Raw genomic sequence first — 26,426 nt, forward strand, 5'->3', positions numbered from 1 at the left:
ATGTATTTTCCGCGTCTCGGTGTGCTCCACAAAGCCGTGGTGGTGTTGCTGCTGTTTGCGGAGGGAAGCGGAGACGTGCTCGAGCTCCGGGACGCAGATTTTGAGCGGCGCGTGGCCGAGCGCGAGAGCGCGCTGGTGGAGTTCTTCACCCCGTGGTACTGAGACTCCTCCGAGCTGCGCAGTCAGGACACTGCATCAGAGGGACAGGGCATGGCTTTCATAGCGCAGGCGTGCTTCGTGTTGCTCAGTAGCCGTAGTTTGGTAACCAGTTATGTGTTTGGTCTTTGTTCTTACTGGGACAGGAGAAGAGATCTAGCCCCATCACTGGGAGTGTGCAACAACCGCGTGACTTTCATTCCCCAGCAGTCCCCCAGGATTCCGCGAGCCTTTTCTGTGATTGTTGCGGGGGGGTTTCCAAAAATTGCGATGAAAGTTGCGGTGTTTTTTTAGGTTTTTGTTGCGATTACATTGCGGGAGGAAGTGAAAGTTGCGATTTTCTCTTTTTGTGATTAAAATTGAGTGATATGTTAAATATTAAGTTATTACTGAAAAACCATTGATTAAAAAAACAAAGACACTGAGGAATGGTCCTATAAACAACTTTACCAATATAAAAGATTAGCAGGACTACAAAAATGCAGAAAAATAGGCTTTACTTATCCAAATGCACCTGTTGGTTCAAAAGTTAGTGCAGAGAACATCACAGCACAACATGAAGTTACCTTAAAATACAATATAAATGCCTCAGCTTTCATGTAAGAAAAAAAAGCTATTAATACTAGTACTGTGTGCAGGCAGTCTCTCCTGAAGACTAAATTAAACAATAATTATAAACTAATAAAATAAATGGCTCAGGCTTCATAGAAGGGAAAAAAACAATTTGAACAGAATCTCACAGTATGATGCTGAAGCTGCCTAAACAATGGAAAATAAAATACCATTTTGGCAAAAATGTTGGCATCCATTAATTTCTTGTATTAAGTAAAAAATAATGTAAAATGCACACAGTCCTTCACTGTAAACATAACACACTTTCAGTAACAGAATTTAAGCCTACATAAACACTGACTCGCACATGCTGCTTCTCTTGAACGGAAACACGGAAGTAAGCAGTGTTGCCAGATACTGCTGACGTTTTCCAGCCCAAAATATGTTCAAAACCTGCCAAAATGCACTTGAAACCGCCCAATCTGGCAACACTGGAATTAAGGCGGAAGTTAGTTTGTCGACGTCACCTCAAGACGACGCCGATTGGTCAAATTTGCGGGAAATTTGCAGTGATTGGATATAATTGCAGCTCCGCCCTGAATTCGCGGGGATTGGTTGAATTTGCGTTGAGTTGCAAATCGCAACATCGCGAAATCCTGGAGGGTCTGATTACCAGTTCATTCATCAGTTTGCACTGAATGTACTCCGTTCGACTCTAGTGACCATCAAATGCAAGTACTCAACTTTTCTTTAGCTAAAAAAAAAAATATATTAGCAAGCTGCCTAATTTACAAAAACGTATATCTTTTAACATATAAATTCCTCCTTTGCTTCTCTGAAATGTCCTAAACTGGGTCTTGACACATGTGGTTAGTTGATGAGCATCACCAGGACAGGTACAGTGGTGCTTAAAAGTTTGTGAACCCTTTTAGAATTTTCTATATTTCTGCATAAATGTGACCTAAAACATCAGATTTTCACACAAGTCCTAAAAGTAGATAAAGAGAATCCAGTTAAACAAATGAGACAAAAATATTATACTTGGTCATTTATTTATTGAGGAAAATGATCCAATATTACATATCTGTGAGTAGCAAAAGTATGTGAACCTCTAGGATTAGCAGTTAATTTGAAGGTGAAATTAGAGTCAGGTGTTTTCAATCAATGGGATGACAATCAGGTGTGAGTGGGCACCCTGTTTTATTTAAAGAACAGGGATCTATCAAAGTCTGACACTTCCACAAACATGTGTTGTGAAGATATCATGGCACGGACAAAGGAGATTTCTGAGGACCTTAAAAAAAGTGTTGTTGATGCTCATCAGGCTGGAAAAGGTTACAAAACCATCTCTAAAGAGTTTGGACTCCACCAATCCACAGTCAGACAGATTGTGTACAAATGGAGGGAATTCAAGACCATTGTTACCCTCCCCAGGAGTGGTCGACCAACAAAGATCACTCCAAGAGCAAGGCGTGTAATAGTCGGCAAGGTCACAAAGGACCCCAGGGTAACTTCTAAGCAACTGAAGGCCTTTCTCACATTGGCTAAAGTTCATGAGTCCACCATCAGGAGAACACTGAACAACAATGGTGTGCATGGCAGGGCTGCAAGGAGAAACCCACTGCTCTCCAAAAAGAACATTGCTGTTCATCTGCAGTTTGCTAAAGATCATGTGGACAAGCCAGAAGGCTATTGGAAAAATGTTTTGTGGACGGATGAGACCAAAATAGAACTTTTTGGTTTAAATGAGAAGCGTTATGTTTGGAGAAAGGAAAACACTGCATTCCAGCATAAGAACCATATCCCATCTGTGAAACATGGTGATGGTAGTATCATGGTTTGGGCCTGTTTTGCTGCATCTGGGCCAGGATGGCTTGCCGTCATTGATGGAACAATGAATTCTGAATTATACCAGCGAATTCTAAAGGAAAATGTCAGGACATCTGTCCATGAACTAAATCTCAAGAGAAGGTGGGTCATGCAGCAAGACAATGACCCGAAGCACACAAGTCGTTCTACCAAAAATGGTTAAAGAAGAATAAAGTTAATGTTTTGGAATGGCCAAGTCATAGTCCTGACCTTAATCCAATCGAAATGTTGTGGAAGGACCTGAAGCGAGCAGTTCATGTGAGGAAACCCACCAACATCCCAGAGTTGAAGCTGTTCTGTATGGAGGAATGGGCTAAAATTCCTCCAAGCCGGTGTGCAGGACTGATCAACAGTTACCGGAAACGTTTAGTTGCAGTTATTGCTGCACAAGGGGGTCACACCAGATACTGAAAGCAAAGGTTTGCATACTTTTGCAACTCACAGATATGTAATATTGGATCATTTTCCTCAATAAATAAATGACCAAGTATAATATTTTTGTCTCCTTTGTTTAACTGGGTTCTCTTTATCTACTTTTAGGACTTGTGTGAAAATCTGATGATGTTTTAGGTCATATTTATGCAGAAATATAGAAAATTCTAAAGGGTTCACAAACTTTCAAGCACCACTGTACATTAGACCAGGACTTCTAAAACTTTCTGTACCCAGGGACCCCTTTTGCTTGGGAGCCTCTAAAGTCACAAAAGATAGATCTCACACAGAGCTCTGGAAAAAAAATTTGAGACCACTTCAGTTCTTTCTTAAATCATCATCTATGTATGGCAACCATTTCATTCCAGTTTCCGTGCTGGAATCCCAACACAAGCACATCTCATTTTACTTAATGAGGTACTGATTAGATGATCACCTGAGCCAAGTCTTATTTAACAAGGAAAAGTATAAAAACCACTGCTGTCGTCATGGCTATCTTCTTGCAAAATGGCAGCTGTGATTAAGTGCATGGCAAGGATGGTTCAAAACAGGCTCTCCTGGGCAGGATTGAAGTCATGCAAAGCTAGAAAAAAGCCCTTCATTAATGAGAAGCAAAGAGCAAGGCTGAAGTTTGCTAAAGACCATAAGGATTGGACTATAGAGGACAGGAGTCTTCTCTGAGGAGTCCAATTTTCAGCTTTTCCCATCACCTGGTCATCTAATGGTTAGACGGAGACCTGGAGAGGCCAACAAGCCACAGTGTGTCTCACCCATTGTGAAATTTGGTGGAGGATCAGTCATGATCTGGGGTGCTGGAATGGGACAGATTTTTGTTTGTAAAGGACACATGAATCAAGCCATGTAGAAGGTTATCCTGTAAGAAAACTTGCTTCATTCTGCTCTGACAATGTTTCCTAACTCTGAGGATTGGGTTTTCCAGCAGGACAGTGCTCCATTCCACACAGCCAGGTCGATCAAGGTGTGGATGAAGGCCCACAAGATCAAGACCCTGTCATGGCCAGCCCAATCTCCAGACCTGAACCCCGTTGAAAACCTCTGGAATGTGATCAAGAGGAAGCCGGATGGTCACAAGCCATCAAAGAAAGCTGAGCTAGTTTAATTTTTTTGCACCAGGAGGATAAATCCATCCAAGATTAATGTGGAAGACTGGTGGAGAGCATGCCAAGACATATGAAAGCTGTGATTAAATGTCACAGCAGGTTTATTCCACCAAATATTGATTTTTGAATTCATCCTAAGTTCAAACATTAGTATTGTTTAAAATTGAATATGATCTTGATTTCTATGCATTATTCAAGTCATGAAAACACTTGAGTTTTTGTTATTTTCAGCAGTTAAATGCTCAAAGTGAGAATATTATTATGTGGAAGTTGGGGGAAATTATGTCATTACTTTATAGAATGAAACAAAAAATGTTCATGCTTCTCAAAACACATGCCTATAAATAGTAACACCAGAGAAACTGATATAATTTTGCAGTGGTCTCTTAATATTTTCTCTGTGTGTGTGTGTGTGTGTGTGTGTGTATTACACAGAAAATATTAAGAGACCACTGCAAAATTATAAGTAGAGTAAAAAATCTGTCAGCCAACAACCAGTGTGTCCAAAAGGATCCAGAGGATGCCATGGGTCCCAGCAGTGTAGATATAATGTAGAATAGAAAATTTTCACTCATACCCAACTTTTGAACATTATTAAAAATTTATTCTCGACAAACGTTTGTCAAGAATAAATTTTTAAAAATGTTCAAAAGTTGGGTATCAGAGTGAAATTTTTCTGTTCTACATTTTTATATACTAGTGCATCTCAAAAAATTAGAATATTGTGAAAAAGTTCAATATTTTCCATCAGTTATTTAAGAAAGTGAAAATGTTATATATTATAGACTCATTACACATAAACTAAAATGTTTCAAGCATTTTTCTATTTTAATTTTAATCAGTATGGCATACAGTACAAAAACATTTTAAAAAATCTCAAAATATTAGAATATTTCATTTTGAGTTTGAGTAAAACAGTATGAACACAGTGTATCTCTTGGTCTAGTTCAGTACACACAACCACAATCATGGGGAAGACTGCTGACTTGACTGTTGTCCAGAAGATGATCACTGATGCCCTCCACAAGGAGGGTAAGCCACAAAAGGTCATTGCTGAAAAGGGTGGCTGGAAAAGGTGCACAAGCAACAGGGATGGCCGCAGTCTTGAGAGGATTGTCAAGAAAAGTTGATTCAAGAACTTGGGAGAGCTTCACAAGGAGTGGACTGAGGCTGGTGTCAGTGTATCAAGACCCATCACGAACAGACATCTTCAAGAAAGGGGATACAACTTTTGCATTCCTAATATCAAGCTACTCCTGAGCCAGAGACAGTGTCAGAAGTGTCTTATCTGGGCTAAGGAGAGAAAGAAATGGACTGTTGCTCAGTGGTCCAAAGTCCTCTTTTCAGATGAAAGTACATTTTGCGTTTAATTTGGAAATCACGGTTCTAGAGACTGGAGGAAGAGTGGAGAGGCACAGAATCCAAGGTGTTTGAAGCCCAGTGTGAAGTTTCCACAGTCTGTGATGATTTGGGGTGCCATGTCATCTGCTGGTGTTGGTCCACTGTATTTTATCAAGTCCAAAGTCAACACAGCCATCTACCAGGAGATTTTAGAGCACTTCATGCTTCCATCTGCTGACGAGCTTTTTGGAGATGCTGATTTCCTTTTCCAGCAGGACTTAGCACCTACCCACAGTGCCAAAACTACTACCAAATGGTTTGCTGACCATGATATTACTGTGTTTGATTGGCCAGCCAACTTGCCTGACCTGAACCCCGTAGAGAATCTATGAGGTATTGTCAAGAGGAAGATGAGAAACACCCGACCCAAAAATACAGATACGCTGAAGGCCACTATCAAAGCAACCTGGGCTTCAATAACACCTCAGCAGTGCCACAGACTGATCACCTCCATGCCACACCGCATTGATACAGAAATTCATGGTAAAGGAGCCCCAACCAAGTATTGAGTGTATAAATGAATATACTTTTCAGAAGTTGGACATTTCTGTATTGTAAATCCTTTTTTTGATTGATCTTAGGGAATATTCTAATAATTTGAGATACTGGATTTCTGATTTTCATGAGCTATAAGCCATAATCATCAAAATTAAAACAAAAAAGGCTTTAAATATTTCACTTTACATGTAATGAATATAGAATATATGAAAGTTTACCTTTTTGAATTAAATTATGAAAAAAAAAGAACTTTTTCATGGTATTCTAATTTTTTGAGATGCACGTGTGTGTGTGTGTGTGTGTGTGTGTGTGTGTGTATGTATGTATGTATGTATGTATATATATATATATATATATATATATATATATATATATATATATATATATCTAAAAATTTGTTTGTGGGTTTTTTTTTTTTTTAAATGAATGCAGGTTATTTTATGGAGGCAAATTATTTAGATAACTTGTGCACACAAGACTCAAGCAGGATCACAATAAATAACTTGAATGCATAAAAATCACCTTTTGGGACTTTAGGGGCCCCGTATTTAGCTGATCACATCAGTACAGATTTATTTTATGAACTATTAAAATATTATGCTCATTTATTCAAATGTGTACCATAATATTTAGATTATTAATTGGCGTCACAGACGTTTTAATTCCTGAATTTTCAGAGAGCTGAACTGGTTAAAATTGACATCATTTATAGCCCTGCTTCTTTTTAAGTCATTGTGGTTCAAATTAAACCCATTTAATTCCAGTCAAAAAAGCAGATAACTAATAAAAACCGAATAACCAAATATAACTTTGGTAAAGGTGGATTGTGATCACATGAATATAACACGATTTTTTTTTTTTTTTAATCACAGACCGTACTTGAAGAGCAACTGAGTTAGACAGTGAAGTGTTTTCTTCTGAAGGATGAGATGTTGGTTCATGATGCGCTATTAATGCTTGACTCCATGAAACCCATCCGGTTGTTTTCTCTTGTAACCTGTAAAGCTAAAAGCGTTTCATTCTCACTGCTGCATATACAGGTGTGGTCACTGTAAGAGGTTAGCTCCTGAATATGAAGCGGCTGCTGCCAGACTAAAGGGTACAGTACTCTTAGCAAAGGTAAGCAAAGGTAACGTCATTTAACAGCAATAATCTTTTTAAAAGCACATGTTCAGACTTGACCATGGCACTTTGTACTTGGATCATGTTCTGCTTGGTAGTTAAGGTTTACATTCGTTTTGGCTGTAGCATATTAAGTGTAGAAGTATTTTATTTAAAGCCCCTCCCAACAGTCTTGTGTCTGTAGTAGAGGTCTGCGCGGGTTGGATTTTTCAGTCCCGCTCCCGCCCGCGCCCGCATTGTGCAGTCCCACTCCCGCCCGCACCCGCAAAGAATTATGATTTTCAGTCCCGCTCCCGCCCGCACCTGCCATATTTTGTCCCGCTCCCGCCCGCAAATCCCGGATGATGCAGACGTTCGCGTTATTTCTCAGGAAAGTTCTTGTCTTGACACAGCGTGATGGTGCCCCGCCCCCTACTTTGAGTGGATTTGAGCATAAATATCTACAGCTCACGTTCACGTTTGTTATTATTTACCTTGTTTCTGAATTCAGCATGTAGTGTCTCTAATAATAATAATTAGTGCTGTCAAGCGATTAAAATATTTAATAGCGAATCGCACATTTTTGTCACATGAGAAACCATTGTAATTCTCTGATCAGCATAAAAAAGTGAATGGGCTTGCTTTGTACCAATGTTTTTTTTTAAATTGCAAAGCAGAGCTAGCAAGAGAACCATGAGTGAACAACTCTAATCAGAGAGACAGGTTACACAGTGACGGTAGGCTTGACTCAATGCTATCCCAGAAATCCTTCCTGTAATATGCAAATTTGGCCGCCTCTGATTGGACAGCCAAATTTGCATATTACAGGAAGGATTTCTGGGATAGCATTGAGTCAAGCCTACCGTCACTGTGTAACCTGTCTCTCTGATTAGAGTTGTAGGCTAACTCAAGCAGTGAATCACTTCACTCATGGTTCTCTTGCTAGCTGGGTGTGAATGGCGAGTCATTAGAGTGATCAAAGGATTTCCCGTTAGGATGATCAATGGCAAATTTAAGATGCCATTCCTCACGCAATCTGACTCTCTCTACAAATTTAGGCGTCTTAAAATGTTTTTATTAATGCCAAATAAAATATCCAGCACAAATTATATATGATAGACATAAATTAATAATTTATAAATTTTATTTCAAACATGTTTTTAGTTAGCAGGATTGAAGCTTATCACCGCTCCCGCCCGCGCCGCATATGTGCACTCCTGCTCCCGCCCGCGCCGCATATGTGCACTCCCGCTCCCGCCCGCGCCGGCATATGTGCACTCCCGCTCCCGCCCGCGCCGGCATATGTGCACTCGCGCCCGCAATGAGCTTTCAAAATTTGTCCCGCACCGCACTGCTTTGCGGCGGGTCCCGCGGGAGTGCAGGGCCCTAGTCTGTAGTAGCATTAGCCCACACTTCACTAGGGGGGAAAAAGGTCATATTTTTACATTTAAATGGTAAAATAAAGATTGAAGTGGGAACCTGATGTCTTTACCATCGCGGTCAGTCAGAGTTTGGAGATTTACTGTGCAAAACGTTGATTTGTCCAAACTGTTTTACACAGTGGGCCTGTCCCAAATGTACATAACAAGATCCTTTCTTCTGATTAGGTGGACTGCACTGTGAACTCTGAGACATGTGAGAAGTTTGGGGTGAACGGGTACCCCACTCTAAAAATCTTTCGAAATGGCGAGGAGGCCTCTTCATATGATGGTCCTCGGACAGCGGGTGTGTGTGTGTGATGTGAATATAAATCCATATAAACTGCTTTTTGTACACTTTGTTTTCATGCCTTTGGACTATGTTGATATTCATAGATGGCATTGTGAGTTATATGAAGAAGCAGGCTGGCCCAAGCTCTGTCGCTCTACACAGTGAAGCTGAGCTGGATGCTTTCATTAATGGTTTTGAACCCAGTGTTGTGGGTGAGTTGTTGTCATGTTATTATCAGAATTGTGATTATTGGAAATAATAGTTAAAGTGAAATAATAATAATAATAATAATAGTTAAAGTGCTGACGGCAAGGAATTAGCCTTTGCATTCGTATGTTAGGTGACTGGCAATGTGACACTGGAATCAGTATGTTGAATTGATTTGATCAGTGACTTACTGTACGTTTCGTATTTTAGTGGAGCAGAGCCCTATACTTAAGAGAATATGGAAATGCATCGACCTGATTTTTGATAGCTTTGACCGTACGACGTCTGTACGTACGAGTGAGTGTATGTACCGATGAAAAACGTGCATCATTACAGGGAACCCGATCGTAAGTGAAAGGCAACGTATCTCATAAACACTTGACCACCGGACAACAAAATTTGTATCTTTATTTAAATAAGATGCTGGGTTTTATTTACATAACTGCTGGGTTTTTATTCAGCGTTTATTTTTAATTTGCTTTAAAAAAATAATGTCGGATTATTTACGAACACATTTTACAGAAAATATTCATGACCGTTTCATACAAATCCAGTTAAAACAGTTTTATTAGTCCACTAGCTTATTGGACGGTTGACCGTTTCTGTCATGTAAGGATGATAGACGGATGTAAGTGCAGGAAGAGTTTTATTGAAAGCACGCTTGCAAACGGATCCAAAACAGACAAAGGCAGAGCTGAAAAACAGGCAGTGGTCGAGTGAGACACAGACAGGAGATCAGAGGTAATACAATCCTCACAGTCTAAAACACAAACGGTCAAAAACAGAAAAGCGATACAAAATACAAGGCTTTCACAAAGTCTGTGTGTTACTGAGTGTCATTATGTGTATGCGCTGTGATTGAGCTGTAATCAGGAACAGGTGCATGCTAATTAGTCCTAATGGCATGCGCGTGCTTTGCAATCTGCGGCTGCACACTCCGAGCTCCAACGCACGTGGACGTGACGGATGTAACCAGACAAATGTTTGACATATCAAGTTTAATATTTGATCGTAACTACATAGTAATGATGTAAAGTGAAAGCTCTGGTTCCCAGCTGTCCACCAGACACCCAGCAGAGTCACACCATAATAAATGTGGTGGTGGTGTTTCTGGCGCATGGCATATGGTTTCAAAGAAAGGAATAAATATGTATCGTAACTGTGATGCGTATCTCATTTTTGGTCTCACTGTCACAAGATAATGCAGCAATTTATTGACATGAAATACACGACGCTACACAATTTGATGGTTCATGTGCTATAATATTCTATTCAGGTTGATTTTGTGCTCTTGTAAATATTTTGCTCATACGCTTATCAGGAGCTGTGCTTTTAGGCAGTGCTTAAAGATCTATATTATGACTAAAATTGCATAAACTGGAGGTCCTATGGCATCTTGCATTAAACTGTGTACAGAAGTAACTCTTGGCAGTACTCTGATGCTGCAAGTTAATTTAGTACTGTAGCATCATTTGACTAGTAGGAACCAGCACACTTCAATTATTCCTCTGATACCAGGATAACAGCTAGTTAGACTCTACCACTTCTGGTTTTGAGTCAAGCTGAAAGGAGTGTGCTTTATGTTCCAGGCTTTTTCTCAGGTGATCATCTGGAGCTTGCTAACTTTCTGAAGGCCTCCATTGCTTTGAGGGACAGTTATCGATTTGCCCATACCACAGACCTGGGAATAGGACGAAAACATGGCGTGGACAGAGAGTATGTTGAATATCGATTTAAAAGGGAACGTAAATATAGACTGAAAGAACGTAAATTAATATTTATGGTAATATTAATGCTTTTGTGGTTTGTTTCTTTATATCTCTCAAGGTGCGTCCTGCTTTTTCGGCCTCCCCACTTGAGCAACGTGTTTGAGGATAGTGTGCTGAAGTTTGCTGACTCTGTCTCAACCGCTACACTCCGCACATTCCTCAGGGACAACATGTCTGTTCCTCTTTCTGATCTTGTGCCAGTCCACATTTATTGCATTTTGCTTTTTCCCCCCAGTTACCCTAAGTATCGAAGCTTGAGAGACTGTTTGATTAATCAAAACACCACAGTAATTTTCTTTATTTAAGTGGAGTGTCACCTACATTTAAATCTGTATGTGATGGACTCTCATTCACATGTTTTCTCCTCTCAGCATCTTCTGTGGTTCTGATTTACTTGTTCTCATTTCTCTCTTTCAGTTTTGGCCTTTGTCCTCATCTGACCTCTGAGAACAGAGACCGTCTGAGATCGGGAGATCTGCTTACAGCCTATTATGATGTTGATTATGTGTGGAATCCAAAGGGTACAAATTACTGGCGAAACAGGTGAAGTGTACCGGTTTGTGATACAGTGCGTGTTTAAAGCTCTCTAAGATTTCAGATATTACTTATAAAACCTAAATTATTGTTTAACTTTTTTGGCTCGCTGTTAATAAATTTAACTTGGCTCTTCTTTTCAGGGTGATGAAGGTGGCGACTCGGTTCCTGTCTCGGGAGCTGAGTTTTGCTGTGGCTGACCTGGAAGAGTTTCAGGAGGAGCTGGAGGAGGAGTTTGGACTGCAGTTATCTGATGGAGGAGAGATGCCCTTTATCACGATCAGGACCAGAGCAGGACACAAGTACATCATGCAAGAGGAGTTCACGTAAGTTGGCTTAAAAGTATGTTAAGTTACATTGCAGAACCTGATCAAGAGGTTCGTATAGTTATTCCTTTTCTCTTGACAATTATAATAGATCAGTGATTTTCATGTTTCTCAGTTTCAGAACTGGAGACCCCATGTTTTGCACTTTTTAGTGATTCCATTGCTTTAATTTAACTTTTTCCATTTCCGGTTGAGAGTACGTAGTGCGCGAGTTTGCTGCCTCTTCTCTCCGGCGTTTTCTTTATTTCTTTCTTTTTTCTTTAACTGTGCTTCTGATTTTTTTTTGGCAACGTGTTGCAAATCCATTTTGTTTCTTTTTGGTTAATTTCGGACTCTTCTTGTTTGGTTTTGACACCGGCTTTTTGCAATCACCTGTAGCTAACCCGCCTGCAAGCCCCCGCTTTCTTTCCCACCCGCTTGACTTCAGCAGTGGTGAGTGAGTTTCCACCATTCTCTACGCTGTTGTCTTGTTTTATGTGCTGGTTAGTCAAATTGCTTCCCTGCACTGTACTCTGGGTGTGGAACCGCTGGTGTTTGGGCTATGTTTATGAGCGGTGTTAGGCTAAGGTGGCTTTGTACCTTACATTGGACTGCGTCTATCCATCTGCTTTTGGATCGTGACTGTGGGTCTGGGTATTGGTTTTGTGGCCCGGCTTTTACCCATGTTTTACACCTACGAGCACCGCTTGGATTCCGTGGTATTTAATTTGTGCCGCTCTATTGGAATCACACGCCGCCCTCGGTATATTCACCGCTCTCTGACTGCTCATTATGCTTCGGAGTCTTCCATACCCATCATATGGACTCCAGGGTTTTTTCTAGAAAAATTTAGTATGAGGGCACTCACCATGGCGAGGGAGCGAAGCGGGGGGAGGATGGTGCCGATTGTCTCCCCCCCCCCCGCTGTGCGAAGCCTTTGAAAAATTGAGGCTACAATGGGACATTCTGAGGCTATCTGAGGGGGAAATTGTAACAAATCGTCTGTCAACATTGAAAAAGAAAGAAGTAATCTTCTTCTACCCCGGACAGTCTTTGTCTGTCTTCCGTTTCGTGCCGCGGGATGACATCTTTAAATGCCCAAGTGTCAACAAAAACAACTCGTGAGCGACTTCTGTCAAAAGCTCCTGCGCCGGTGGGTGAAAGGTCATTCAGTCTCGAGAAATCTCGCTCTACAAGTCAGCTGACCTTGTATGTAACCCATGTCAAATCTCGCGAGAGCAGCCGCGACAACTAAACAACATGGCGCCTCAGTCTGGAAAACGCCAATTTGGATTGTTTTTGCACCGTCTGGCGGTGTATCTACTATGATTGGAATATTCTCATCTCATCTCATCTCATCTCATCTCATTATCTCTAGCCGCTTTATCCTTCTACAGGGTCGCAGGCAAGCTGGAGCCTATCCCAGCTGACTATGGGCGAAAGGCGGGGTACACCCTGGACAAGTCGCCAGGTCATCACAGGGCTGACACAGAGACACAGACAACCATTCACACTCACATTCACACCTACGGTCAATTTAGAGCCACCAGTTAACCTAACCTGCATGTCTTTGGACTGTGGGGGAAACCGGAGCACCCGGAGGAAACCCACGTGGACACGGGGAGAACATGCAAACTCCGCACAGAAAGGCCCTCGCTGGCCCCGGGGCTCGAACCCAGGACCTTCTTGCTGTGAGGCGACAGCGCTAACCACTACACCACCGTGCCGCCCCTGATTGGAATATTTTTGGAGTAATTATAACGTGTTTGATGATCAAACACATCATCACGTGGTGTTGCTGGGATGTTTTCGTGGAGAAAAGATCGTTTTGAGAAAGATTGCATGTTGTGCAGTAGCATATAAGTGCATGGCCTAAGTGTGACTTGGGGTTCAATCGGCATTTCGGTAAGGGGGCGCACGCCGAGAGTAAGAGGGCGCAGCGCCCCTGTTCCCCGGTTTAGACGAAAGCCTGGACTCAATCGGATTGCCAAGGTCAACAAGAACGCTCATGGAGTTAATCACAGTGTTCTTTGCTCACTTGGGAAACTGCAAGGTTCTGCTGTCTCTGGATTGTCACCTGTGTCTCCTGCGAAGATTGGGCTTTTAAACTCCCGCTCCATCACCAACAAAGCGTCACTCATTAATGACCTAATTATCCAAAAGACCCTGGACATACAGTACTTCTGCTGGTGGAAACATGGCAACAGGCTGAGGACTATCTACATTTAAATATGTCTTCACCAGCTGGATACACGTATATATCAAAGCCCCGTCTCACAGGGAAGGGTGGAGGTCTAGCTGCAGTTTTCCGATGTGGTTTGAAACTTAGAGATTGTTTTTCATGATGTTACATCCTGTAAATATCTGGCTTTGAAAACCTCCACTCCCACACCGATGTTGCTGCTCTTAATCTATCGACCTCCCAAATCACCACCATCTCTTTTTCTGTCTGAATTGAATGAACTGCTAACTGTAGCCTCATGTGTCTGTACTGCTGTCATTCTTTTGGGTGACTTTAACATTCATGTTGACATTAGTTGCTCCCTTACTGATGAGCTCTTGACTGTCTTTGAATGTTTTGGTTTAACTCAGCATGTTGACTTTCCCACACATAATCACGGTCATATACTTGACTTGCTTTGCTCTACTGGTCTAAAAATTGTATCTGTATTGGGTTCTGATGCAGGTTTTACTGACCACAAGTCGATTGAGTGTTGTCTCAGTGTGCCTTCTTCTAAACTTCCTCTGCGTTCTACTGTCTCTTTCTGTAATCTTTCTTCTATTGATGTGCATTCTTTCTCTGCCTCTCTTCTTTTCGTAAATTTGCTGAGGTTTCCTCTCCTGATGATACAGTTTCTATTTACAATAATACTATATCTAATGGGGCGGCACGGTGGTGTAGTGGTTAGCGCTGTTGCCTCACAGCAAGAAGGTCCTGGGTTCGAGCCCCGTGGCCGGCGAGGGCCTTTCTGTGTGGAGTTTGCATGTTCTCCCCGTGTCCGCGTGGGTTTCCTCCGGGTGCTCCGGTTTCCCCCACAGTCCAAAGACAGACATGCAGGTTAGGTTAACTGGTGACTCTAAATTGACCGTAGGTGTGAATGTGAGTGTGAATGGTTGTCTGTGTCTATGTGTCAGCCCTGTGATGACCTGGCGACTTGTCCAGGGTGTACCCCGCCTTTCGCCCGTAGTCAGCTGGGATAGGCTCCAGCTTGCCTGCGACCCTGTAGAAGGATAAAGCGGCTAGAGATAATGAGATGAGAATGAGACTATATCTAACACACTTAATACTTTCGCTCCCCTTAAAACTAGACAGGTCTCCGCAAATCGCACCTCTCCTTGGTTCACCTCTGAGTTTGGGGCCATGAAGGCCAAGGGAAGGCGGCTAGAGCGCCTTTATAAGAAAACTGGCCTTACTATTCATCTTTCACTCTTCTCTGAACACATCGCAAAGTATAAGGATGCTCTTAATGCTGCCCGATCCTCCTACTATGCTAACATCATTAAGAGTGGCAATCATAGACCCCGAACTCTGTTTAATACAATAAATAAACTTCTTCATCCTCCTTCCTCAACCACTCCCAGTTCCCCTGCTCAGTGTCAGGCTTTTTTGGATTTTTTTCAAGGATAAAATTGACAGTATTTACCAACACTTTCATTCTGAAATTCATTCTTCTGTCTCGCAAGTAGCTCTTTCTCATAAAGCTGACTGCTGTCTCTCTGCTTTCTCTCCTGTTGATTCTTCTAAAGTATCGGAAATTATGACTAAGTCCTCCTCATGTCTGTTGGACCCTGCACCCACTGCACTTCTTAAATCCTGTGTATCTGCTATCTCCCCTTATATTGCTCATATGATTAATCAGTGTTTTGCTTTAGGCACTGTTCCCATCTCCCTCAAAATTGCTTCTGTTACACCAACACTAAAGAAACCTGGTCTAGATTCTTTTTCACTGTCCAATTACAGACCCATTTCAAATCTCCCTTTCCTAGCTAAAGTAATGGAGAGAGTTGTAGCCTCTCAGCTTCATACTTTCCTTGCTCGTAATGATCTCTATGAACCCTTTCAGTCAGGCTTTCGCAATCTGCACAGCACTGAATCTGCTCTCTTAAGAGTTGTTAATTACCTCCTACTCTCAACTGATGCTGGTCATCTCAGTGTCCTTGTTCTCTTGGACCTCACAGCTGCCTTTGACACTGTGCATCATGAGAGAGTCTGGAAATGAGTATTACTGGCTTAGCTTTAGCCTGGTTTCAGTCATATCTAGCAAACAGGCAACAGTTTATTTCTGCTGGTGTTCATAAATCATCCACTGCTACTGTTGCTCAAGGTGTGCCTCAGGGTTCTGTCCTTGGTCCCCTTCTTTTTATATTATATGTTTCTCCTATAGGCCAGATTATTTGTAACCATGGCCTTAACTTTCATTGTTATGCTGATGAGATTCAAATCTACATCACTATCACCCCTTCCATAGCCTCTGTTCAGCTGCTAAGGACTTGCATCACTGACCTTAAGCAATGGTTGCATAAGAACTGCCTTAAACTTAATGCTAGCAAAATGTAGTATTCTATTAGTAGGTACCAAAAGACAGGTTCTGAACTTCTCCAGTTTTACCATTGATGTTGGTGTGTCTATTAGTCCTTCCCAAGTTATAAAAAACCTTGGAGTTCTCTTTGACTCCACCCTTACGTTTGAACCCCATCTTAAACTAATTACTAAGAATGCTTTCTTTTACCTCTGCAATATTGCACGTCTCTGCCCTTTTCTCTTGGAAACTGATGCCAAAATGTTGGTCAATGTGTTTATTTTTTCTCATCTTGACTACTGCAATTCTCTCTTTTATGGTCTCCCTGCCACATTGCTCAATCGCCTGCAGTACATCCAAAACTCAGCAGAAAGAGTCCTCACGCTCATCAAGCGCACTGCTCACATCACTCCCGTTTTACAGCAACTGCATTGGTTGCCAATTATTTCTCGGATCAAATACAAAATCTTGCTTTTAACCTATAAAGCTCTTCATGGTTTCGCCCCTTCCTATCTCTGTGAGCCAATTCGTTTGTACTGTCCCTCCCGCTCCCTCAGATCTTCTGTCTGTGGACTTCTGACTGTTCCACGTTTTAAACTGGCATCTATGGGTGGCAGATCATTCAGTGTTGCTGCTCCTAAACTTTGGAACTCATTACCACAATCGCTTCGTGACTGTTCCACTCTCTTCCTTCAAAGCTAACTTGAAAACTTTTCTCTTTACCTCACACTACTATTCCTAGTGTGGCCGTTTTTTTTTTTTGTGGTAACTCCTGTGTAAAGCGTCCTTGGGTTTGTGAAAAGCACTATATAAATTGAACTTTATTTAACAAAGGATGCCTCAATCTGCTGTGCTGGCCCTGCCTGTCCATGCTGCGTCCACCATGCTTACTTGTGTTTCTGTGTGGTGCTCTTGTGCTTCTTTCCCTCAAATGGCCTGTAGGTGGGGATGTGGAGCTCTCAGGTGTGGGCTGTTTGGAGGCTAAAGAGGAGGACTGTTTAAAGGGGATATTCTGGACCAGTTTTTTTTTTTTTAATATGAAAGTATGTCCCTTTACACACTCATCCAGAAGGGTAATTTTGCACAAGGCCATCTGTCTACAGCAGAAAAAAATAAAATAAAACGCGTCTGGGAAAAATCCCAAGGGAGCAGGGCTTTACATTAACTTTTTTGCTCACCGGCCACTGTGGCTAGTGGTTTTCCCGAGTCACTAGCCATTCAGCCTTTTCACTAGCCACAATTTTGTTGCCAGGAAATCAAAGTTTTTTTATTTACCATGATACGTTAAAGTTCGGAAGATCTAGATTTAATTATGAATGGCAGTGTATAATGTATCTCTACAGTAGCACTCAAGTATTCAGTGCTGTTAAGGTAGCTCCCTGTATGAAAACATGCAACCAATTCAGGCAAAAATATAAACAGAGTATCCTGTTTATTGAACTCAAATTCAAGCCCCTTACAATATGGAATATCATCTCATTCATCTCATCTCATTATCTCTAGCCGCTTTATCCTTCTACAGGGTCGCAGGCAAGCTGGAGCCTATCCCAGCTGACTACGGGCGAAAGGCGGGGTACACCCTGGACAAGTCGCCAGGTCATCACAGGGCTGACACATAGACACAGACAACCATTCACACTCACATTCACACCTACGGTCAATTTAGAGTCACCAGTTAACCTAACCTGCATGTCTTTGGACTGTGGGGGAAACCGGAGCACCCGGAGGAAACCCACGCGGACACGGGGAGAACATGCAAACTCCACACAGAAAGGCCCTCGCCGGCCCCGGGGCTCGAACCCAGGACCTTCTTGCTGTGAGGCAACAGTGCTAACCACTACACCACCGCGCCGCCCCATGGAATATCATATAATATGAAAAATAACATTCAGTACGACTGAACTGATTCTAATATTAAAAGTCCAATTCAAAACATTTATCATTGAAAAACATTTGATGTTTTAATATGCAAGTATTGTGTATTATCAAGTATTATGTATATTATGTATTATCTATTAATAGCGTGTGTGTGTGTGTGTGTGTGTGAACATGTGTAGAGAGAGACATTAAAGGGCTGATGACACGAACATGACTCTATGCAATTTCTTAAATAAACTATACAACATGGCAAACATGTTAGATTTCTGTTATAATTACGTGAAAAGAAGCTGTTGTTACGCAAATATCCAACTTTTAATTGCACAGCGCAAGAAAACTGGGTCCGTGGCTCGCGGCCATGTTGTGACGTCAGCGGAAGAACACGCTGCGGTTCACTGGCTGTTCTACTCTGGTTCTACTCAATGGAAATGGCGCATGAAAACGCCGGTGAACTCTCTAGTGCTAGCTCTTCCTCTTCTGGGAGTCTAGAATTGTGTTGATCTCTTCCGAATAGAATCTATGATAGTCTACCCTCTTTACCCTTTGCCTCTCGTTGCTAGGCGGCAGTTGCATGAAAGCCGCAAGCTTTCACAAGCAAATACATGACTGATATCACGCCGACTTTATGATTACATTTATGATTATCATGTAGAATCTGTAGCTCTACGTACCTTTATCTTGTGTCATTTCACAACACATGTTCTGACAGGAGGACTGTCTTTGGATCCGGCATAGCTACTAGTAGACCCCTTCCGGAATACTGGCAGTGTTGCCAGATTGGGAGGTTTCCCGCCCAGTTGGGCGGTTTCAAGTGCATTTTGGTGGGTTTTGAACATATTTTGGGCTGGAAAACGTCAGCAGTATCTGTTGCCAGATACTGCTGACGTTTTCCAGCCCAAAATATGTTCAAAACCCACCAAAATGCACTTGAAACCGCCCAACTGGGCGGGAAACCTCCCAATCTGGCAACACTGTGTAGGCACTGCTGATGGTAGTAACACACGTTTGTGCTGAACTGAACACCCAAGAGATTCTTTTAAGCTGGGAAGGGTGTCAAAACAATCCAAATCGAAGTGTTCAGAGCACAGGACGGATATTGGTGAGGGCTCCCACTTGTCATGAGTGCGCCTGACTTGCTTCACCCACTTCGCGTGCAGCTCGGGATCTCTGGGAAACTTGAATAAACTTACCCCATCCTTGTGGGTTTTGGAGCAAAAGCCGGCAACACAACGCGAAGGCATAATAACTTGTATATATATAAATAAAATAATGTATTAAAAAAATACTAATAATGATAAACTGAACACCTGTCGCATCAACAACAAACTGGTAAGTTAGGAGGAAGGTTCTTTCGCTGACGTCATATAGCTCCTCCTCCTCCTTTGTCTCCTGGGTGCTGCAGCTCCGTCAAATTTGCCCAAATAGCCGCGTTTATCATCATAACTTGTAAAATAGGCGCCTTCGTGAATTAATATATGGACCATCAGGAATGACTTTTTATGTTATAAAACATCGCCAAAGATATCAAAAACGTGTCATCAGCACTTTAAATGTCCTCATTACATTCATCATCAGATGAGTCTGAATGGTCCAGGAAAAATGGTCTTCGTGACCTGAGGCTTCCAGCAGGCCATAAGTTGATAGCTGGGACAGGATCAACTTATTTCCAATCGCGTGAACGTTTCTAAACAGCAGCTCCATCCTCTCCAGCTCAGCCGACTTCATGACAGCCAGGGACTGAAAGCAATGCTGTCCTGTAGTGACCAGCCGTCTTCGCCAGTTTTGATGTTATAGTACCGATGTGCGCATTTGACTTTTCGTGGTCCTTTATAGTTTCGAGTTTAAAATTACTGGTGCCTGTCTTTGCCAGACTTTCTACAGTCTTCACAGTACATGGTATTTTCGGTTTTGCTATGAACTAGCCAATCTCGCCCAAACTTCCATTTGTCACTGAACTGCCTTATCTTCCTATTAACGTCTTGTTCATCTCCATGGCCGCAGCCAGCTCTGAGGCCCCCACAGTCTGGACCTCGGTCATTTTTAAGAGCTGAAAATACATTTGTATGCTAAATATTCAACTGGATAAAAAAAATAAAGAATAACATTAAAACGTCTCTGTAAAAAGTGCATTGTTAATTATGTTAAACGTTGATTCTGTCTTCTGTGTCTGTTTGGTGCACGCGGCTCTAAGACCAAGAACACAAGCGAATGAGCGCACGTGCGACTCGGGGGAGGAACACAGTGCAGGAGACACGGGGTTTCCATGGGAACCATCAGCGCACTTTCACCAAGCTGTTAAATTTACATTTTTGAAGCAGCGAAGTTGTAGCCTGCCTTGTTTGTGATTTTAAAAATAAATCATTCAATAAGCCAAAGCAATAGAATGGAAAGTTTCAACTTATGTTTGCTTTGGATAACTTTGCCTAAAACATGGTGGTGTATACTGATTTTTTTTTTTTTTTCCCAGAATTTTTTTTTTGTGTAGGTGTAACGGATGCCAGATTGTTAATGTATCTTAGTTCCATAGGCTACATGGTGAGGGTATCTTTTGTCCTCATTGCTTGGGCCAGATCAAACCATTAAACAAGCTTAAATTATTCTTATTCTTGCCACATACATGATTTTTTTTTTCAAAACTGATGATATTCAGTTCAAACACCATTAAAAGTAATTTCAGGAATAGATCTCTTGTATGGCGTGTAATTCACCCCTCTCATTTAAATATGTCGAAAATGTTTCGGTGCGCACTTTGCACATCACGGACCTCGGTGATTTTAAAATGCTGCTCCGGCCCTGACCATCTCTGCCTCTTTTTTTTTTTTTTTTCCTGAGCAGCAGGGTTTGAAACTCCAGCTATATGCCGCCACATAGTGCGCTTGTCAGTCGTCAGCAACTTTGTTGCTTCGTTCATTAACCGCAGGTTACCGTATCACTGATTTTATCTGAGACGTTAACGAGCATTCTAAACAATTCTAACATGTCAGAATGTTTATGCAGGTGCTCATGGGAGTTGTAGGTGCGTAATATTACATTGTACTGCGTTTATTATATCAGATGCCTTCAGAGAAAACTACAATTAAAATATATTGTCATATCACAGAATAAACCACTCGCCAAAGTGGCTAGTGAGACTAAAGTTATTACCTGTCAAAGCCGAATTTTACCCGCATTTGGCGGGTGCTAATGTAAAGCCCTGCAAGGGAGTCTGGAGCCAGAATCGTGACGTTATCTGCGGGAGCACCAGCAGGCTGCGAGAGCTTTGCATGGTTTCAGTGCACAGCCTGTGTAGACCAAGCGCTCCCATTTCTCTCTCATTGTCCGATCTTTTGGGAAACGATGAGTACTAATCCCATCAAGATTGGTGTTGCTACACCGTCCTACGATACATCTGTTAACCATTTTAATAATTACGTGATAACGTTGAAGAAATTTGCAGAAAACCACCAGGTCGTTTTCTCATAAACAAACCAGCGCTGACGTAGGATTCAGAGGGAGGCGTCCCGCACGCGACGTCACGAAAATTAGTGTTTGCCGGGAAATCCAAATGCCAAGTTTTTTCAGAGGCGGACCAATTCGCCTCAAATGGCTTGATTTCAACTGAATTTTTCTGGTATTGCGCAAGGTAAAAAAAATTGCACAAAATGCAAACTGTGACAGATATTTGACCAAAGTTCAATATAAAATAGGAGAATTACATTGGTCTTGCTCCTGAATTTACCCGTGATATGCATTTTAAGGAGCCTGGTGCTTATGGTTGGGAGTCGTCCCTCTGTCTTTGAGCTGTGTGGGGCTGATGGCTCTCCCTTAAAAGTAGACGGCCTTTCGATTTCATAAAACTGGTGAAATTTAGTTCCCTCTGAAATTTGGTAATCGTGATGTACGTTTATTTCTGTAATATCTTTTAAAAATATCAGGTCATTCTGTGGCTGGGAAGTTATTTAACTTGATGAGATTCCCTAGCAAATAATGTGCATGAAATTGCTCACTTTGCGCAGTCAAGCAGACGAGGAAGTCCGATGTGCGCATGCGCAGGTTTACCTTTCGGTGTAGTCGTCTTCTCTTGGGTTTTACGGCAGCTGGCATCCACAGTGTTGGATTACTGATATCTACAGGTTTACCTTGATCGTGCACTGACTTGCATCGTTCTGTCGCTAAACGAATAGCTGATCACACCGAGGTGCTCACTGACCGCCGATATTTATTAGTTTGGTCCTGCGTTTCCTTTCCTTCGCAACATAACATCTTTTCTTCTCGCTTTCCGTTACTGTAGTCGGTCTTCCACGTTTCATTCGTGTCCTCCATTTTTCTCTCCTGTTTCAAATTTGTATCCCGCAACGCCTTGCGCAAACGGAGAAAGACCAGCACGTGATGCATGACCTAGTATCTTGGATTGTATTATGGTGAAGCAAGAAAAAATGGCGGAGAATTTATGGCCACATGGCTCTAAATTCATTCATTGTTCTATTTAAAAAAAAAACCTACTAAAATTGGAAGTCTGGGATTCGAATTCAATCGGTTTCGGTCCACTAAACAAAAATAATCGGGTATCAGGGAAAATTCTTTTTATGACTTAAACCTGAAAAATCTGAAAGTCAGTCTATCTTTAATTTGTTTTACCTTTTTTCCAGACATGTCCATATGCTCACTTATACAACATGTTTAGTTTGCCTCTTGTTTATTGACTTTTCTCATTTCATTTATGCAATAAATTACTTTTGTTAAAATATACTTTTTTGTGTTTGGCCTCACCATTTTTGTCACTGCACCCTTGAGTCAGGTGATCCTGACACAGCAAACTATAAGGCTTTTTATGAACTGATTCAGTTGTTCCCCTAGCCTGGCAAGCCAGACTAAGGCCAAGTTTACATTAGACCGTATCTGTCTCGTTTTCTTCGCGGATGCACTGTCCGTTTACATTAAACCGCCTGGAAACGCCGGGAAACGGGAATCCGCCAGGGTCCACGTATTCAATCCAGATCGTGTCAACTCCGGTGCTGTGTAAACATTGAGAATACGCGGATACGCTGTGCTGAGCTCTAGCTGGCGTCGTCATTGGACAACGTCACTGTGACATCCACCTTCCTGATTCGCTGGCGTTGGTCATGTGACGCGACTGCTGAAAAACGGCACGGACTTCCGCCTTGTATCACCTTTCATTAAAGAGTATAAAAGTATGAAAATACTGATGCAAATACTGATGCAAATACTGCCCATTGTGTAGTTATGATTGTCTTTAGGCTTGCCATCCTTCCACTTGCAAGTGGTAAGTGATGTGCGCTGGGATCACACACACAGCGGCTCAGTCCCGAATCACTGCTTGTTCACTTCACTTGCGCGCTCTGTGAGCTGCGCGGGGCCGGAGTGCGCACCCTCCAGAGGGCACTCGCTGTTCAGGGCGGAGTGATTTGGGGCGCAGGATGCCTGCGGAGCCGAGCGTATCCGTGTATTGGCGTTGCTGTGTGCACGCGAATCGTGTATTGGTGTTGCTGTGTGCACACTAATCGTTTTTAAAACGTTAATCTGATGATCCGCTGATACGGTCTAATGTAAACCCCACCTAAATGTGAATATTTAGTCTGGCCTCGCTCGTAGACATTTCCGAAGGGTGGGGGTGGAACAACCCGCTGTCTTTCAAACTGTCTCTGTGCGTATAGGCCAACGCTCTGACCAATCAGCGCAACAGTGACTGTGACGTAGTCAGAGCGACAGAAAGCAGTGGGGGAGGCCTTGAAATAAATAATTTTTCAAAATGCGTATTAATTAATAAACAGGTTCTAGATATTAAGAAGTTTGGAGATAATGACCACAAGTTTGGAGTCTGTACCACATACTTAACATACACGCTTATTTTTTTTCAAGTGTTTTTCAAGGGTTTGCTTAAACTGTTTTTGAGAGTTTTTATTTAGTGGTGTTTGGTGAAATAATTTCCCTTAAATTTAAAATAACGGGAAAATAAGAAACAATCAAAAAGTAATGTTTCAAAGCTGTTTATTAATTCTTCGTACTGCACAAACTAGCCCCATCCTTTTGGCTACCAGCGGAGCCAGCTGGTAGATCAGACTTTTGCCATAGCCCGTCGGCAAAACAGCGAAAACGTCCTTCTTGAAAAGGAATGAGCGGAGAGCCTCTTCCTGCTCATGTTTCAACGAAAACTCCAAGTCTAATTCTTCTAAAACTGATTCCAAAGCGGAGTCAAACGCGCGCTGTTCACTAGCCGTAGCCATCTTTCCTGCTGTGCTTTCTCCAGCGTCGCGCAGCTTTGTCGTCACTCCTGCAAAAGCCCGCCCAAAGAATCCAAACAAAAACCTTGCGTTGTGATTGGCGGGCACGATTTGATGCCCGGGGTGTTTTGTTGATATGGTGCGAGGCTAGACCCACTCGCAGGCAAAAAATATTTTTGGCCGCTAGGCGGGTGGGTCTAGTTTACTAGGCTATTGTTCCCCAGGACTGGAGTCAAAAACTAGTAGTGAAAATGAGTGTGCTGTTTTGCACTCATCAGCCACCAGGAGGCGTGGTTGAACTAGTAAGATGCCATTACATTTACTGTGCTCATGTTTGTGATTTTGTATTTCTTACTGCTCTTTTTTTCACAGGAGAGATGGTAAATCTTTGGAGAGGTTCCTGGAGGATTATTTTGCCAGACGCTTAAAGAGATACATGAAATCTGAGCCTGTACCAGAAACAAACGATGGTCCTGTCAAGGTGTTTACACAGAGCTCTTGCATATTTGATTAGTAATGTTCTACTGCTTGTGACCTTAATTGAAAATATTTTGGTTTCCAGTCAAATCATTAGGATTTGCTTAATCGCAGGTTGTGGTGGCAGATACTTTTGACGAAATTGTGAACAATCCAGAGAAAGATGTCCTGGTGGAGTTTTATGCTCCATGGTGCAGTCATTGTAAAAATCTGGAGCCTACATATACTGAGCTTGGAGAAAAGGTATGGGGCATTTCGAGACGAGGACTGTATGTCATCTGCTCACTTATAAGTGTATAATATTATTTATCATCTAAAATTTCAGCTGTCTGGTGATCTCCACATTGTCATTGCTAAGATGGATGCCACTGCCAATGATATTCCTCCAAGTTATGATGTACAGGGGTAAAACTGAAACCTATCTGTTTGAACTTGAAGGAAAACTTTTTAAACTTTTCTCATTTGTGTTAAGTTGTACTGAATGTGGATATCACTTCTATGCTTTAGCTTCCCAACAATTTACTTTGCTCCTGCTGGACAAAAAGACCAACCAAGGCGTTATGAGGTACGTATTATAAAGTATTAAACATCTAAAAGAGCAGTCAACATACAGTTAAAAATACATGCAGTTTGTTTCACTATTTAAGATAAGATAGCCTTTTATTATCCCACAAGGGGAAATTTACAAAGCTGGAGAAGTATTTGATTGTGAGTCCAGTCTTTTAGGAATGTATAAATTATTTGGGAGTTTCTATGTACATTTATATATTATGAACATTTTTATTTTGCAAACATCTTAAATATATTGCTTTATCAACATTACTTAATTTACAATTCCTTGTTGCATCTGTGGAGATTTCTATACTGTGCTAATTAAAGGTCATGAACGGATGATTCATCAGCAGGAGTTGTTTTACAGCATAAGTTGAATTTGTATTTTATGTCGATATTTCTTCCCTCAGGGTGGACGTGAGATCAGGGACTTCATCAGCTATCTGGAGAAAGAAGCTACAAATCCACTGGTCTTTGGCAATCTCAGGGATGACCTGTAAATTTGACCTGACACAGATGATCTCTGTTGATATTGGGGATAAAGAGACATGAGTGTCATTTTTGTCCCCAGTTTAACACTGGATTTTATTTTTATTTTTTTAAATCAGGCAAAAATGATACCTGTCCAAATTACTAAGCTGCTCCACTGTTACACACATGGACTATAAACCATATCTGTAGCTAAACTGTAATTTCAGCAATAGGAATACACAGAATAAATCAAACCTGTATTTTAGTACAAAGCAAACTTTTTTTTTTTCTTTTTGCTGGAGGTCACAATCATCTTTATATTGAGCATATTCAGGGAAGTGACTAACACTTTTTTTATTCTATCCGCATTCACTGGATATGAGCAATCGCGCGCTCTGAGTGGCTACTCTACTACTAGGCTATCAGCTCATATACCATGAGTAGAGAAAAACAAAATGGTGGAGCGTGTTACTCAACCAACCGAGGACGAAATAAAAACTCTACTCGAAAACAGCACCCCACCCCATACAAAAAAACCCCAACGAAATATGGAATAAAAGTATTTGATGATAAGAACGTATCTTTTTTTTTTTTTTTCCAAGAATTATTCCGGGCGGCATGGTGGTGTAGTGGTTAGCGCTGTTGCCTCACA

General features: G+C 41.8%; 1 protein-coding gene across 1 annotated transcript; it reads left to right on the forward strand.

The window, feature by feature from the left end:
- On the forward strand, positions 1 to 26,317 carry pdia7 (protein disulfide isomerase family A, member 7). Its single transcript, XM_060920819.1, has 13 exons — positions 1 to 155; positions 7,070 to 7,148; positions 8,738 to 8,855; positions 8,945 to 9,052; positions 10,637 to 10,763; positions 10,875 to 10,988; positions 11,234 to 11,359; positions 11,494 to 11,676; positions 24,647 to 24,755; positions 24,866 to 24,994; positions 25,077 to 25,156; positions 25,259 to 25,316; positions 25,714 to 26,317. Exons 1-13 carry the CDS (start codon positions 1 to 3, stop codon positions 25,801 to 25,803), a joined length of 1,476 nt encoding a protein of 491 aa, XP_060776802.1. The 3' UTR covers positions 25,804 to 26,317.
- Positions 26,318 to 26,426: the final 109 nt, after the last annotated feature.

This window comes from Neoarius graeffei, chromosome 5 (assembly GCF_027579695.1).
Source record: "Neoarius graeffei isolate fNeoGra1 chromosome 5, fNeoGra1.pri, whole genome shotgun sequence".
NCBI lineage: Eukaryota > Metazoa > Chordata > Actinopteri > Siluriformes > Ariidae > Neoarius > Neoarius graeffei.